Consider the following 15,656-nt stretch of genomic DNA (forward strand, 5'->3'; position numbering starts at 1 on the left):
CATTTCCGTCTTTCTGCCCTTCTGTCCCTGCAGCTCCTGTGACTGTCCCTGTCGTCTCGTTAACCACGCTGTGTCGCGTGCGGTGGGGCCGCTTTCGTTTCAGACGCTTCTTCGGTTGTTTGTGGGCATTTCTGAACTCCAGCGGGGTGGTAGGTCTGCACCCAGAGCCCTCACTCATTGTAGCGATAATGTCGATGTTCCCTAGCCACAGACTACCAGGAACACACATGCACTGATCGACCTGGGTTTATCTCTTGCTGCAGTGAGAGAGAACGGACACCGTGGAGAACTATGAGGCAGCTCAAGGAAGAGGTATTGGGCGCCTGGGTGGCTCCATCGGTTGAGCATCCGACTCTCGATTTCGACTCAGGCCATGATCCCAGGGTCGTGGGGTCGAGCCCCGAGGCCGGCCCTTCGGCTAAAGTGTGAAACCTGCTTGGGATTCTCTCTCTCTCTCTCTCTCTCTCTGCCCCCTCTCCCCTGCTCGTGCTCTCTCTCCCTAAAAAAGAAAAAAAAGAAAAAAAGGAAGAGGTATCAATATGCAGTATGGTATTAGGATTCAAGCTTCAGTTGGGTGACTTGGGTGAAGGTCAAGGGCAACGGTGGTTCACTCTAGGCCGGGGGCTGTCTGAAAGCAGAATGATCCTGTGATTGGTATTATTTGTTATTGTTATTTCTGTACATTTTATCTGGGGTGGGGGAGGGCAGACGTAAGCCAAGCAGAAGCCACAATTGGTAGAGGAGCAGTGGTCACTCGTGTTATCCGAGAGACGGGGGGAGGGGCGGGGAGAGAGAGATTCAGCCATTTCTGTGGTTTGGACAGTATTCATATTTTGTCTGGGTTCAGACACTGAGGGGTAGTCTTGTTAGTCTTAGTTTTGTCTTGAACCCTCATAGTTCTAGAGCCGCCTGGTCTGATACGGGTGTCCCGTGAAATTGTGTATGCTCAACAGCCCATCGAGCCCTAGTTTAGGGTCACTGCTGGTGCCGGGTCGGCTCCTTGCAACACCCAGGCTCGGCTGACCGTATCAGGCTAGCTCCTGGATGTCAAGAGATGCTCTCCTCTTTCTCAGTTTAGTGTGTTTTCAGTATTTTTATTGACTCATTTTTTAATGTCTAGCTATTTTTGAAAGCGAGAGAGAGAGCGCGCGAGCAGGGGAGGGACAGAGAGAGCCGAAGACAGAATCTGAGGCAGGCTCCGGGCTCCGAGCTGTCAGCACAGAGCCCGACTCGGGGCTCAGAGTCAGAAACCACGAGGTCGTGGCCCGAGCCGCAGTCGGACGCTCAACCGACTGAGCCCCCCCCCCCAGCTCTTCCTTGCGTGCATTTCAAATAACTCTGACCTCCCTGTCCACCCCACAGGCATTTCCGTCTGACCTACCCCAAGTCCTGCCTCTTCCACGAAGCCATCTCTGACCGTTCCACTGCCAAAAACTTTCCCTCTGCTCCGATCTTGGCACCTTTGTTGTTTGCTCTATTTCGTGGGCCCTTTCGGGTTCTACCGAGACTGTCTGGCTCACTACCGTGGCTTAGGGCCCAACACGACGCGCAATCTGTGTGTGCGCTGCGAAATGGCGGCAGGCAGTGTTAATGGCCGTTTACTGCGTGAGTCTTAACCTCTCCAACGGAACCTCCAGCTCCTTGAGGGCGGGAACTCTGTGCTGAGAGCTCACGGATGTCCCAGGCCCCCCTCTAAGGTTTTGTATTTAATACTCACAACAAGCCTGTGAAGTAAGTACTGTGATGATCTCCATTTGCAGATAAAGGCAAAACACCTCTTCCTAGCCCTTTCTGTTACCCCTTCTGCCCCGTGCCCGTCCAGTATAGTCAGAGGCTGGCTCATGATGGACGGCAGCAGGCAGGGAGTGGTTTTCTCCCCTAACACTCCTCACGTATAACCCACTTTACGTAACACAGGTTCTTGAAAATAGGCATTCGTTTTCTAAATTTTTAAAAAATGTTTATTGATTTTTGACGGAGGGAGACAGACAAGAGCGCGAGTGGGGGAGGGGCAGGGAGAGAGAGGAAAGTCTATGAACGTACTCTATGCCAAGGTAGGTCAATGAGATTTGGCATGTAGTATCTCCTTAGACTCTCACGAGGCCACCCTGGTCCTCACTGCACAGGTTGGGAAACCAAGGCCCAGAGTGGCTCCCAGGAAAAGAGGAACACAGGATAAAGCAGTAAAAGAGGAGAGAAAGGAAAGTGGGGCTACCGATCCGACGCAATCCTATTAAAATCCCAATGGCATTTTTTGCGGAAACAGAATAAACAATCCTATAGTACGCATGAAACTATAAAAGACCCCGGAGAGCCAAAGCAATCCTGAGAAAGAAAAGCGAAGCCGTAGGTATCGCACTTCCCGATCTCAAACCGTCCTGCACACAGTGAACAGAACAATATGGTGTTGGCATAAAAGAGATACATGGACCATCGGAACAGAATCAAGACCCGGAAATAAACCCACCCATATATGGTCATATAATATTTGGCAAAGGAGCCAAGAATGTTCAATCAGGAAAGGATAATTTTCTCGACAACAGTTACAGTAAAACCTTGCATTGCGAGTAACTTGCCCTTGCGAGTTTTCCGCAAGATGAGCAAACATTTCTAATAAATTTTAACTTGATAAACGAGTGATGTCTTGCGATGGGAGTAGTATATGATGCCGAAGGTCACATGATCACAGGTGAGCCAATGGTTCTCTCTCTCTCTCTCTTTCTCTATCTCTGTGGGGTTGTGGGTGGGTGATCATCTCCCATGCTCAGATGCTTGGTCTCAGGCCACGGTGTTTGGCAGAAATCAGTGATTTTTCAGAACGCTGGAAGGTGCCCACAACCCACACTAGTGTATTTTTTGTCACTTCAAAGCACCTCTGGACAGTCTTTTGCTTCTCCAGACAAGAGGAAGCATCGGAATGCTTTGCTTCATTCTAGGTCAGGCTGCCGGCAGATATAGCCCTTTCCTCTGCTGCCTTGTTGCCAGTTACATTAAATACAGCATAGGACCAGAGTATTAACACTGTACTATAGTCAACCTCCGTGCGAGCGTCTACAATGGCCCCCATGCGGAACAAGATTCCATTGAGCCAATAGATAGCAGTGATTCCATTAGTGATAGTGAAAGTCGTCCTACACAATAACCCTCTTCTCCCTGGTCTCCCTCACACCAGCCACAAAAGTTTTCAAAGTGCAGGTTAATTTATTTTTCCTTATATTTTGCATTTTCTTTATTATTCTGTATTACATTACTGTATTATAATCATTTTTTTTCAATATATGAAGTTTATTGTCAAATTGGTTTCCACACAACACCCAGTGCTCATCCCAAAAGTATAATCGTTTTTATATGAATATTTTTGGGTTGTGAGACGAATCATCTGAATTTCCATCATTTCTTATGGGGAAATTCACTTTGATATAAGTGCTCTGGATGACAGGCATGTTTCCGGAACGAATTACGCTCGCAAACCAAGGTTTCACTGTATTAGGAAAACTAGATATTCACATGCCGAAGAATGAAATTAGATCCCATCCTTGACATTGGTCTTGGCAATGAGCTTTTGGATATGAACCAAAAGTACAAACGACAAAAGCAAAAATCAACAAGTGGGACCACGTCAAACCTTTCAGTGCGTCTGTGCTTCTGCACGGTAAAAGAAGCAATTGAGAAATGACAAGGCAACCGTCTGGGATGGGAGAAAGCATTTGAAAACCACCTATCTGGTAAGGAGTTAATATTCAAAATACATAGGGAGCTCATACAACTCAATAAAAACAGAAAGAAAAATCTAATTTAAAAGTGGGCAGAGGACCCGACTCGACATTTTTCCAGGGAAGACATACAAATGGCCAACAGGCACATGAAAAGATGCTCGACATCACCCATCATCAGAGAAATACAAATCAAAACCACAAGGAGATATCACCTCACACCCGTCAGAATGGCTCACATTCACAGCTCAGGCAACAACGGATGTTGGCGAGGATGCGGAGAAAGAGGAAGCTTTTGCGTTGCTGGTGGGAATGCAAACTGGTGCAGCCACTCTGGAAAACAGGATGGAGGTTCGTCCAAAAATTAAAAAGAGAACTACCCTATGACCCAGCAATCCTACTTCTGGGTATATATCTGAAGAAGTAAAATCACCATCTCAAAGACATTCTGCACGCCCGTGTTCAGACCTGAAAATAACTAAGTGCCCATCGACAGATGAGCGGATAAAGACAATGTGGTATATGTACAATGGAATATTATTTGGCCATAAAAAAAAGAAATAAGGACATCCTCCCGGCTGTGACAACACGAATGGATCTTAAGGGCATTATGCTAAGTGAAATGAGTCAGAGAGAGACAAATGACTGTTATGATCTCGCTTACGTGTGGAATCTAAAAAAGCTGAACTCATCAAGCGAGTAGAATGGTGATTACTGGGGAGCCGGGGGAGGGGCTGGGGAAATGGAAAGATGTTGGCCAAAGGGCACAAACTTTCAGTTTAAGATGAATACGTACTGTGGATCCAATACACACCATGTATACATGGTCGGTTGAGTGTCTGACCCTTGATTTTGGCTCAGGTCATGATCCCAGGGTCGTGGGATTGAGCCCCGCATCAGGCTCCATGCTGAGCGTGGAGTCTGCTTAAGATTCTCTCTCTCTCTCTCTCTCTCTCTCTCTCTCCCTCTGCCCCTCTCCCCACACCCTGCTGTCTCTCGCTCTAAAATAAACAAACAAAAAACAATCCTGCATTATACCCTTGAAAGTCGCTAAGAGAGTATATCTTAAAGGTTTTCACTAGAAAACGTGGTAATTATGTGGCATGTTGGAAGTGTTAACTGTGTATGAAATCATCGCATTGGAGGCCTTGAAATTGCACAGTGTTATATTTCAATTGTATCTCGATAAAGCTGGGGGGGGGGGGGGAGAAAGGGAAAGAGGTCCACCAGAGGTGAGAAAATGGTGGCTGAGCTTTGTGGGGGGCGCTTAGGAGAGGTGAGGGAAGCTTTAGGCGGGTGTCCTTTTATCGTGAACGTGGCAGAAGGAGTAATGACATCTGAGGTCCGAGTGGCCAAACAAAAAAGGAACAACAGCCACAAAACCCCCAAGCCACAAAAAACCCAATTTGTCTTCTCCGCCTTGCAGCAAAGCGCAGCCTCTGCTCCAAAACACGGTCACACCTCTCCACCCAGTGGCAGCGTCTCGACACTGCACTTGGGCTGTCCTTCGGAGCCACCCAGACTGAATGGGACCTTGAAGTGGTGGCGAGGAGCGGCTGTGTTGCCCATACATTCTCTCCTCCGGCCCTTCCTTCCGTCTCAGCAACTGCCACCTCTCGGTGAGCGACTGTGCAGCCGGAGCTGAGACGTACGGTACTGCAGGAGACAAACCCGCCCTGCGCTCACGGGGCTTGCGGGGAGAAGGACAGGCAAGCCAATGTCTACTTTGACCCGAGCTAAGTGCTCACTGGCACTTGGGGGTCGAGAGATCGAGTTCTTCCTCCAGACCGTCACGGCCCCACACCTGGGCACAGAGCTCCAAGGGCAGACCGTGGGCTCCACCTCAGGGCACCATGGGCCTCAGCTGGGTACCCTTGTGCCGAGAGCACGCCGTGCCGTCTTACGTGGGACTGGAGGGTAAGGACCCTGCTTCAACTCTTCCCACGGCCCACGTCAAGCAGGTGGAACAGCACGTGCGGGAGAGTATTTCGTGTGTTCTAGAAACCATGACACCAGTGGCAGGCAGAGGTCAGATCACGCAGGGCCTTATGGGGAAGAATAAGGGGTTAGTATCTCATTTAATCCACGAGAGGCCAGTGAAGGTAGTTAAGCAGGAGTGAAAGAATCTGGGAAATACACACACACACACACACACACACACATAATTTTATTAATGTTTATTTACTTTTGAGAGAGAGAGAGTGCACAACCAGAAGAGAGGCAGAGCGAGAAGGGGGACAGAGGATCCGAAGCAGGCTCCGCGCTGACAGCACAGAGTCTGGGGCTCGAACTCACGACCTGCGAGATCGTGACCTGAGCTGAAGTCAGACGCTTAACTGACTGAGCCAGCCGGGCACCCCTTATATATTTTAAAATCACGCTGGTTGCTGTGCACAGGATCTACTGGAGGGAGCACGCTGAGCCCTCCAATACTAGTGACCTTAATTACTTCTGCAACCTTAGTTCCCCTTTGCCATGTCATCTAGCATAGTCCCAGGCTGCCAGGGATTAGGGTGTGGACGTGTTTGCAGGGGCCAACATTCTGCCTACCAAAGAGCGATTATAACAAAAGCCAGTGGGTGGACGCTAAGCTGGGTAAGGGGGCAAATGGAGAAAACGGTAGGCACACGAAGAGGGAGAGACTGGGATGGAAAACGGACTGGAGAAGTATCTGACGGGACTGAAGAACTAAAACTAGAGTAGAAGTCATTTAAATGGCAGTTTCCGGTGATAAAAACAAACAAACAGGCTAGCGTAGGATCGTATCACGGAGATGAATGTGTGACGTAAGGTTGTAGAAAAGTCCAGATAAGGAAGTCATGGAGGTGAAAGTCCAGGGTGAAGAATAAGTGGCCCATGTGGATGTTAGGATCACCAAGGATGCTGAATGAGCTTCAGTTTAGGGAGGACAACTGAGTCTGGGAGGGTGAGACATAAACCCCACAAGCCAGGCGAGCCTTCGAGTGGAGAAGAGCCTCCGGCCGTGTCAGCTCACCCAGGACCAGGGCCCGGCAGGGCAGCGGTTCCTGCTTGACGGGAAGGGAGGAGCCCCCACATCCCAGCCCTCTCCCAGGGGCTGGGCTCCAGGTCACAGGCCTGTGCAGGGACCCCGTTGGGACGGGGGAGGCAAGGTCAAGTCCCCAGAGGCTGGTGCTCCTGGAGGTCCCCTGCCCCTCCCAGGGCTTCTGTGAACAGAGGGGGTGCTGGCCTGGAGCACCTTCACCTGAGGGCTTCAGGCTCCCGTCGGGAGACGGCACTCCCGTGCGGGTGCTTCTCTTTGGCGAGCACCTACAGCCCAGTCTGGCTGTGACACGGTGGACGAGGACGCCGGTGACAGGCGGAGTCGTTCCCTGCGTGGGGCATGGGCAGGGTCTGTCCTGGGGGCCGTAACCCCTCACTGTACCCAGCATCATGGCCCTACGGGCCCCACACCGGCCACAAGGGCAGAAACCTCACGGGAGGCCATGGGGGGAGAGGATCCAGAGCAAGGAAGAGGGGGTGAGGCCCTCTGCAGACAGCCCAGCCCTCGGCAGGTAGAAGAGAGACGCCATTGATGGTGGCAGTGACTACAAAGCTCTTGGGATTCAGTCAACAAACGTTTGTCAGACACCTGCCTGTGCAAAGACACCAAGGCTGTTACAATCTTGAAGGTCCGGACGTTCCCCCTCAACGGCCTGTGCTTTCATAGGGGAGCTAAACAGTGTCTACACGGGGCACTGTAATTCAGGAGAGGCGGTGGGGGTGGGGGCGGGGCGGGGAGCAGACACAGAAAAGAAGGCCGCCTGGAGGCGGTGAGTTTTGGACCAGGCTGTAAAGGAAACCTCTGGATTGGTCTTCGGGGAGTGTCCCTTGCCATGCCTGACATTAAATAGAGACTCCTTCAAGCTGTTGGGGCCTTGGGGCCTTCCCCCTGTCCCACCCTGACCCTGGTGACAGGTCTGCCAATGGAGAGGACTTGGCCACTTCTGTTGATCGACAGGGGGAGTTGAGTGGACAAAAAGGATACCCTTCCCCAAGGAAATCTGAAATCCTGGGTTGTGCTAATTTCCTGGCTTGGAGAAGATCAGACATCATGGGTGGCTGGCTAGAGATGGAGGTCAGGCACCAGCTACAGGGGTCAGAGATAGGGATTCTGACCCCCTAGATGGGTTTGCACCCCCGGGAAGCCTCAGGAAGATGACTGAGGCCCTAGACTGTCCCAAGGACTTCTTGGGCCACATACTTGTCATGAAGAGAGCCTCAATGTCGGAGCTGGGAGGACACTCTCCCCCAGCTTTGCTTCGGGTATTTGCTGAACGCACATCTGCCCAGCTTTTTCCTGTCTCCATTGTTTGCTGGCGTTAATTATTCTCCCCCCCACCACCCCTCGCAGACTCGGAGCCAACCCCAACCACCTGGGGGTTGGTTTGTTGCCACCGTAAAAGGGCCGTCTCTTCCAGGGTCCTCCTCACTCCTGTCATTTCATAGCCCTAGGTTTTCATTAACAGCAGCCCACCCTATGGCATCCCTAGCGCCCTGGTCCTCTGCTCTGGGCAGAGAAGAGGTTCCAGGTGCCCACTTCTTCACCGGAGACTTCACGATCAATGGTAGGTCCTCATCTCATGTTTCGACCGCGCTGATGAGTAAAGGAGCCAACCAGAGAGGATATGACTGAGTATAAACAGAGTCTTGGCAAAGATATCAGAACACCGACACTGGGAGGGCCTGGCTTCCAGAGGTCTTAGCCAAACCCCCTAGAGGGGCGCAGGAGTGATGCGAGGCTCTGGGATGGGGACCATGGACAGGTCCGCCGTCTTTGTGTCTCATGTGTCAAACCAGAACAGGTACAAATGAGAGTTCCAGTGAGACACAGCGCTGGTACATTGGAAGGTACCCAATACATCGATGTGTAAATGCATGATTTAATGAATACAGCTGATCAGTTTGGGTAGGAGGTGAGGAGGCCGGGAGGCACTGTGCTAGGTGAGAGGGGACGGGGTGGCCCACAGAGGGCCTCCGGAAGCCAGACCTCTGGAAGCCAGGCCCTCCCAGTGTCAGTGTTCTGCCACTCTGCCCATGCTGGAGCCATTTCATTCCCTAGACAGGTACACACACGCACACACACGCGCACACACACATCTCTTGTACTATTGATGCTGTTTCCTTTACCTACAGTGACCTCCCTCCTTATCCCTTCCTTGCTATCCTTCCTTACTAGGTAGTCTAAGGATCTTTCAGAATCCAGGTGAAATGCTTCCTGTTGAGCACTTTCTCAGGCCCCAATCTCTTCCCCTCGCCCTGGCCACTTAAGCATTCTTTCTCCTGTACTGCCATAGCACTTTGTGTTTATCCCTGGTTTAGCACTTGTCACCTGTGTCATCGGTGTCCAAGTGTCTGTTGCCTCTCTAGTCCGTGAGTCCTAGGCATCTGTGAATGGGGACTCACTAGTGTAACTCTACAACACTGTGGACCCCGATTAAACAAAATGTTATTCTCCCAAAAGAACTCCATTCTTCTCATTAATAGGCCTTTATGATAAAAAAAAAAACCTGTATGCAATTTGTTATTATATTTTTTTAAGCTTATTTATTTGAGAGAGAGAGTGCACAAACAGGGGAGGGTCAGAGAGAAAGGGAGAGAGGGAGAGAATCCCAGGCAGGCTCTGAGCAGAGCCGGACCTGGGGCTTGATCTCACCAATTGTGAGGTCATGACCTCAACTGTGATCAAGAGTCACCCGCTTAACCCACTGGGTCACCCAGGCACCCCAGTTACTATTATATTTTTAATTTCAACAATCAAATATTTGTGGAAATGTGTTTTTTGTCTTGTTATGGAAGTACCTACGTAATGGTCCCGATTTCACCTGTGAGCTTCCCCAAACCCAAATGTTTCCTCTCTGCCCTTTACAGAAGGAGTTTCCCCAACCTAGGTGGTCCACATTGGACCACTACAGTTTTTCAGACAATGGTAAAACTTAAAGGACAGGCGTTGCGCAGACCCGAAAGTAATGGCAAGACCCTAAGGCCTCAGAGAACAAACAGGGAGGTAAGTGGGAGCAACCCCTAGGGGCCTCGGTCATTCACTGGACGCCGAGCACGTCACTCTTTGCGTCTGGACGAATGAGGGTGGAGCTCAAGAGGAGGGCACGCGGCCCATTGTTGACGCCTCTGGCCCCGCCCACCGTCCTCCGGCGGCTGGACTCTCACCGGCCGTGGCCAGCGTCGCCCGAGGGGAGGCCTGGGTGGGCCGCTCCCCACAACCGCCCCCTGCCCTTCCCGTCCGGGGCCTCCTCGGGCACCGCCACCGACTGCTGTCCCCCTCGGCGGCCACCTCACGCCGGGCCCCGTTGCCCTCGGCCTCCCGTCGGCGGCAGCGGGCTAGGCGGCCGCCACCTTCGCCTCCAGCGTCGCCGCAGCCCTGTCTGTCGCCTCCCCGGTGAGGTACTCCCTGGTGCCATGTCCGCCTCCGGAGATGGAGGCCAGGCCCCGGGTGGCCAGGAGAGCCCCATGGATGAGGATGAGGCGGGGGCCCCGGCGGCCGGAGGGGGCAACGAGGTGGCCGGCGGCGAGGCGGGGGCCGGCAGGGATGGAGTAGCCAGGGGCGATGGGGTGGCCGCTGGAGACGGAGTGGCTGGTGGCGATGGGATGGCCGGAGACGAAGCGGTCGGTGGCGACGGGGTGGCCGGAGACAGAGAACGGGTGGCTGGAGACGGAGAGGCAGTGGCCGGAGATGGAGACTGGGAGGCCGGAGACGAGGACAGAGTGGCCGGCGGAGATCGGGTGGGCGGAGATGGAGGCTGGGAGGCCGAAGACGAAGACAGAGTGGCCGGCGGAGATCGGGTGGGCGGAGGAGGAGTGGCCGGCGGAGCATGGGTGGCCGGAGATGGAGACTGGGAGGCCGGAGACGAGGACAGAGTGGCCGGCGGGGATCGGGTGGGTGGGGGTGGAGTGGCCGGCGGAGCATGGGTGGCCGGAGATGGAGACTGGGAGGCCGAAGACGAAGACAGAGTGGCCGGCGGGGATTGGGTGGGTGGGGGTGGAGTGGCCGGCAGAGACTGGGCGGCCGGCGGAAACTGGGGGGCCGGAGATGGAGAGGCCGGCGGAGACGGGGTGGCCGGAAACGAAGTGGCCGGCGGAGACTGGGTGGTCGGAGCAGGAGTGGCCGGTGGAGACGAGGTGGCCAGAGGTGGAGACGGAGGGGCCGGAGGCGGAGACGGAGACGGAGGGGCCGGAGGCGGAGACGTGGTGGCCATGGGCAACAGAGTGGCCGGAGGCGGAGTGGCCGGAGGCGGAGACGGAGCGGCTGGAGACGGAGTGGCCGGTGGTGGAGACATGATGGCCATGGGCGACAGAGAGGCCGGCGGCGGAGACGGAGCGGCCGGCGGCGGAGACGGAGCGGCCGATGGAGGAGACGCAGCGGCCGATGGCGGAGACCGAGTGGCTGGAAACGGAGTGGCCGGTGGTGGAGACGGAGCGGCCGATGGAGGAGACGGAGCAGCCGGTGGCGGAGACAGAGCGGCCGATGGCGGAGACGGAGTGGCTGGAGACGGAGTGGCCGGTGGTGGAGACATGATGGCCATGGGCAACGGAGTGGCCGGCGGTGGAGACGGAGCGGCCGGCGGCGGGGACGGAGCGGCCGATGGCGGAGACGGAGCGGCCGGCGGCGGAGACGGAGCGGCCGGGGACTCCGGGCCCCACCCTGCCGAGGCTGCCGTTTTGGCCGCGCCTCCGGAAGGCCTCGGGGAGGAGGCGGTGGGCCCCGAGGGCGGGAACGCCTTCGAGGCTGGCGAGGACTCGGACTTCGGGCCGGCAGACGAGGACGAGGACGGGGCGGAAGAGCCGGAGGCCGCCGGGGACGGAATTGTGGACGCCCACCATTTCCCAATGGTGGGCTTCCGCTTTACATTCCTGGACCTGGTGCATTCACTGCTACACCTCGTCCACTACAACAACCACATCCTCGTGCGGCCCGGGCCTCTGCAGCTCAACGTTCCCCCTGCGCCCCCAGCGGCGACCGCGGCCCACGAGGCCCAGGGCTCGTCGTCATCGTCGTCGCCGTCGTCGTCGTCGGAGGCTACCTGGGAGACCGCGGAGGAGCCTGACAAGGAGGAGCCGGCGGCCACAGAGGGTGAGGGGGACCCGCGCGTCCCAGGGGCCGGGGCTGTGGGCGGTTGCGGGCGCCCGGGCACAGAAGCCGAGGTTGGGGGCGCCCCCAGACTGAAGGCCGAGGGTCGGGGTGGGAGCCCCGTGCCGTAGCTACCAGTGGCTTTGAGAAGGAAACGTGCCGCCTTCTGGCAGCCGCGGCTAAGACAGCCGAAGGCCGCGGGGTAGGTGGAGGTCTGCACAGGGTAGGTGCAGGTGCAGGTTCAGGAGGGCGGGAGGACGTGCAGGAGGGCGGGAGGGGCTGTGCGGGTCAGCGCAGGTGGGGGTGCAGGGGGCGGGAGGGGTCTGCAGTTCAGCGGTGTACAAGGGGTGGGAGGGGTGCGCAGGAGGGCGAGAGGGGGTGGAGCCAGAAGGAACCGAGCGAGCCAGGGGCACACCTCATTTTTGTCCACGGCTGTTAAAAATGCCAAGTTTTAGAACGTTCATCCCCAATCATTAGGAACTGACGTGGGAGCACTTGGGAAAACTGAAATATTCAGGCATTGAGGGACTCATGAGCTTCATGGGAGAGTTTGGAGTTGAGGCCAAACATGGTTGCAAGAAATCTCTGACAAGAACACACACAATGCAGCAGACACTGATGATTCTGATCCCTTCTTCTCCGGAGGGCCAGTTATAATAGCAGCACAGGGTGGCAGCTTGACTGGAAAGAAAGAATGTCACTGTGAAAGTGACCAAGCAGCAGAAGGGTGAGGGCCATGGAAGGGCTGTATCGACCAGGAGGAAGGGCCCCAGCTCTTCTCTTAGTTCCTTCTATCCTCCCGCTTCTCCTGCGGGTACTCTACTAGATGTCACTCTTCCTTATGCATCACGATACTTCTTCCTGTGAATGTCTGCTCCAAAGTCTGTATTATTCTTCACCAAAGGAACAACAAACTATCAGCAGGAAAACTCTGATAAGGAGGCGCAAGTCTCGGAGAGCGGGGAAGAAGAGACGTCTAACAAACAACAAGAAGGATCTCACTGAAAAGCATTTGGACCCACCACAGAACAGGCCCCAAAAATCCAGGTATCCGGATAGCTCCACCTATCACCCAACCATTCCTGACATTTACCTGTTACTGACCGGGTTTGTTTTTTTTTTTTCTTAATTCTCCCAATAAATTAAGAAGTTTGTTTAAAATGAATTCAGACATTCAGTTTGACCTACTTAGAATGTTAACACAACACTCAGGTACCTAGTAATAGAAATCACAGTATATTTTGAAATCTATTTCGTGGCTCCTCATTCGTTCTTGTGAGCTCTTTTGTTCTCTACCTATAAGACTACTAACAAATGGTAAACATATCAGTAACTGAGACCAGTCTTTGTTTAGAAAACAGCCGAAGCAGCAGCTAAAGTGGCTGCGCTGTTTCCTACTTGGGCCTTCATTACTTGGCCATGGAAATGTACCCCCTTGTACTAACTAGGAGACTATACCCTTTCGAATGTGATTACATGCAAATGGCAAAAAGTTCAGAGTTTCAAGTAGGACTGCATTTAATGATTAATACCTAAGTCTTCAGGTGTGGACTTTTGTATTTTATGTGACAGTCCAAAGAAACCTAGTCATACTATGGCTATTACTTATCACTGAATTGGTAATTAAGTCTTGAAGTATATCTTGTCTTTGAATATATTTAAATGATTAACATTTGATTTTTTTTTTTTTTTCATTTTCAAAGCTGTGTATTTTACAGTAACAGCCTGTTTCTCGTATGGTAGATATGGAGAATCAAGGGTCTGGGAGGGTAAGGGAGTATCGCTTGTGGAATCAGCGTAGGCTTTTAAGGTGAAGAGATTGTCTTAAATCCCAGAATCCTCTCGAGGGAAAGAAAAAAAGCATTGATGGTATTAGGCAAGAGGGAGACCAGGTTGGTAGGAGCACGTGATCGAAGCCATGGGCCGCACAAGCACCCCAGGCACAAGGGTGCAGGGTACAAGAGGAAACTGGGTTCTCTCCTTGATGAGATATAGCCCACGGATGTAGCGGGTATATATAGGGCTGTTTTCATAGGTTTGGAAAGTCACCGTTGGTGGTTATGGCTCTATGATTGCTAATTTTCTCTCATTTCATCCTGCAGCTGGGAGGAACAAAACGAGATGAAGAAAGAACAAAGAACCTGTTCATTGTTTCTGGTTTCTCATTTTCTAGAAGCGCATGGGAATTTTATTAACACTGACGTCATTCCAAACCACATCCCCCAAAGAGTGACATCCAATGAAATTGGCCTTTTCTGTTACACTTGACAGATACGTTTGACAGCATGTGTTCTCATCAAAAATAAGTTTGTTTTAAAGTAATAAACTGGAAGGAAGGCAGATTTTATTTAGAGAAATCATTTTAACTCCAATCTCTCTTTTACCTCTTTGTTTTGACGCACCATGCCTTCATTAAAAGGTATCACTGCCTACCATTTGACGAGCCTGTTTTAAATTATTTTATCATGGCCCCAAATCAATTAAAATGTCAAGGTGAAAACAACTTTTGTAAAGAGGGAGATGGAGGTCAGGTCTTTAGAGCTACGCGGCTCACTGTGTCAGGAACTAGCCGCATGTGGCTACTGAAACACGCCCGGTCTCATTTGAGACGCACTGTTAGGCATAAAAAGGACACAACTCACTGATAATTTTATGCTGATTACATATCGAAACGATACCAAATTGAGTTAAAATGTACTACTGAAATTAATTGTGCCCACTTCTTTTTACTTCTTAACGCGGCTACTAGAAATTCAAGTGACACACGTGAGTTGCACCGTAATGTCTATTAGCACGGCTCTAGAGTGTGGTTTGGAAGGAAACCTGGTGGATGGCCCAGCTGGTCTGCAGGCCACATGGTGCTGCTGGGCCTCGACCCAGACACTGATTTAGAGGGTGGTTCTCAAAGTTTGGGCCCCACGACAGCCTCATCAGCACCAGCCAGGAATTCTGAGGTTCCACCCAAGACCTGCTGAATCGGAACCTCCGAGGGCAGGCCCAGAAATGGGTGCTTTCACAAGCTCTTCAGGGGATTCTGATGCAGCTACGGTTTCAGAAGCACTGCTTCAGAGGCACAGGGGAAGATGAGACTCACCTATGGTAGAACCACCCTTAATTCACTGGCTTGGGACTTGCAGGTCAACTGAACAGGATGGCAAGGGCTGGACTGGGGAGGGGGCCAGAACCCACAGGGGCTGAGACACAGAAGGGCTCACATTGGGTGATGGCAGAAAACTGCAGAAATAAAAAAGCTGATTCCAGAAGGATACAAACATGACACCACGTATATAAAGTCTAACAGCACATGCAAAATGATCACCGTGGATACAAATATCTGGAGGAAAAAGCCTGCATAGGAGAGATGCCTGCAAATGTAGCATGTGTGGGTGGGAAAGGTAAATAACTCATTTAGGGTGGTGACTACCTCTTGGGGAAAGGAAGGGAGGAGAATCCTGGGGAGGGCTCCACAGTGGCTTCGACTGTATTTCCAATGTTACATTTCTTTTTTTTTTTTTTTAATTTTTTTTTCAACGTTTATTTATTTTTGGGACAGAGAGAGACAGAGCATGAACAGGGGAGGGGCAGAGAGAGAGGGAGACACAGAATCGGAAACAGGCTCCAGGCTCTGAGCCATCAGCCCAGAGCCCGACGCGGGGCTCGAACTCACGGACCGGACCGGGAGATCGTGACCTGGCTGAAGTCGGACGCCTAACCGACTGCGCCACCCAGGCGCCCCTCCAATGTTACATTTCTGTGTTTATGTAAGTTTATTTATTTTGAGAGAGAGAGTGCTCCTGCGCACACTGGAGCGAGCACAAGCAGGGGAGGGGCAGAGAGGA

The 15,656-nt window shown here is 52.7% G+C and overlaps 1 protein-coding gene across 1 annotated transcript; it reads left to right on the top strand.

Annotated features, from left to right (window-relative positions):
* The first annotated feature begins 10,148 nt into the window (after nucleotides 1-10,148).
* On the top strand, nucleotides 10,149-14,054 carry CT47C1 (cancer/testis antigen family 47 member C1). Its single transcript, XM_047843285.1, has 4 exons — nucleotides 10,149-10,422; nucleotides 10,576-11,820; nucleotides 12,722-12,864; nucleotides 13,920-14,054. Exons 1-3 carry the CDS (start codon nucleotides 10,149-10,151, stop codon nucleotides 12,820-12,822), a joined length of 1,620 nt encoding a protein of 539 aa, XP_047699241.1. The 3' UTR covers nucleotides 12,823-12,864; nucleotides 13,920-14,054.
* Nucleotides 14,055-15,656: the final 1,602 nt, after the last annotated feature.

This window comes from Prionailurus viverrinus, chromosome X (genome assembly GCF_022837055.1).
Source record: "Prionailurus viverrinus isolate Anna chromosome X, UM_Priviv_1.0, whole genome shotgun sequence".
Lineage (NCBI taxonomy): Eukaryota > Metazoa > Chordata > Mammalia > Carnivora > Felidae > Prionailurus > Prionailurus viverrinus.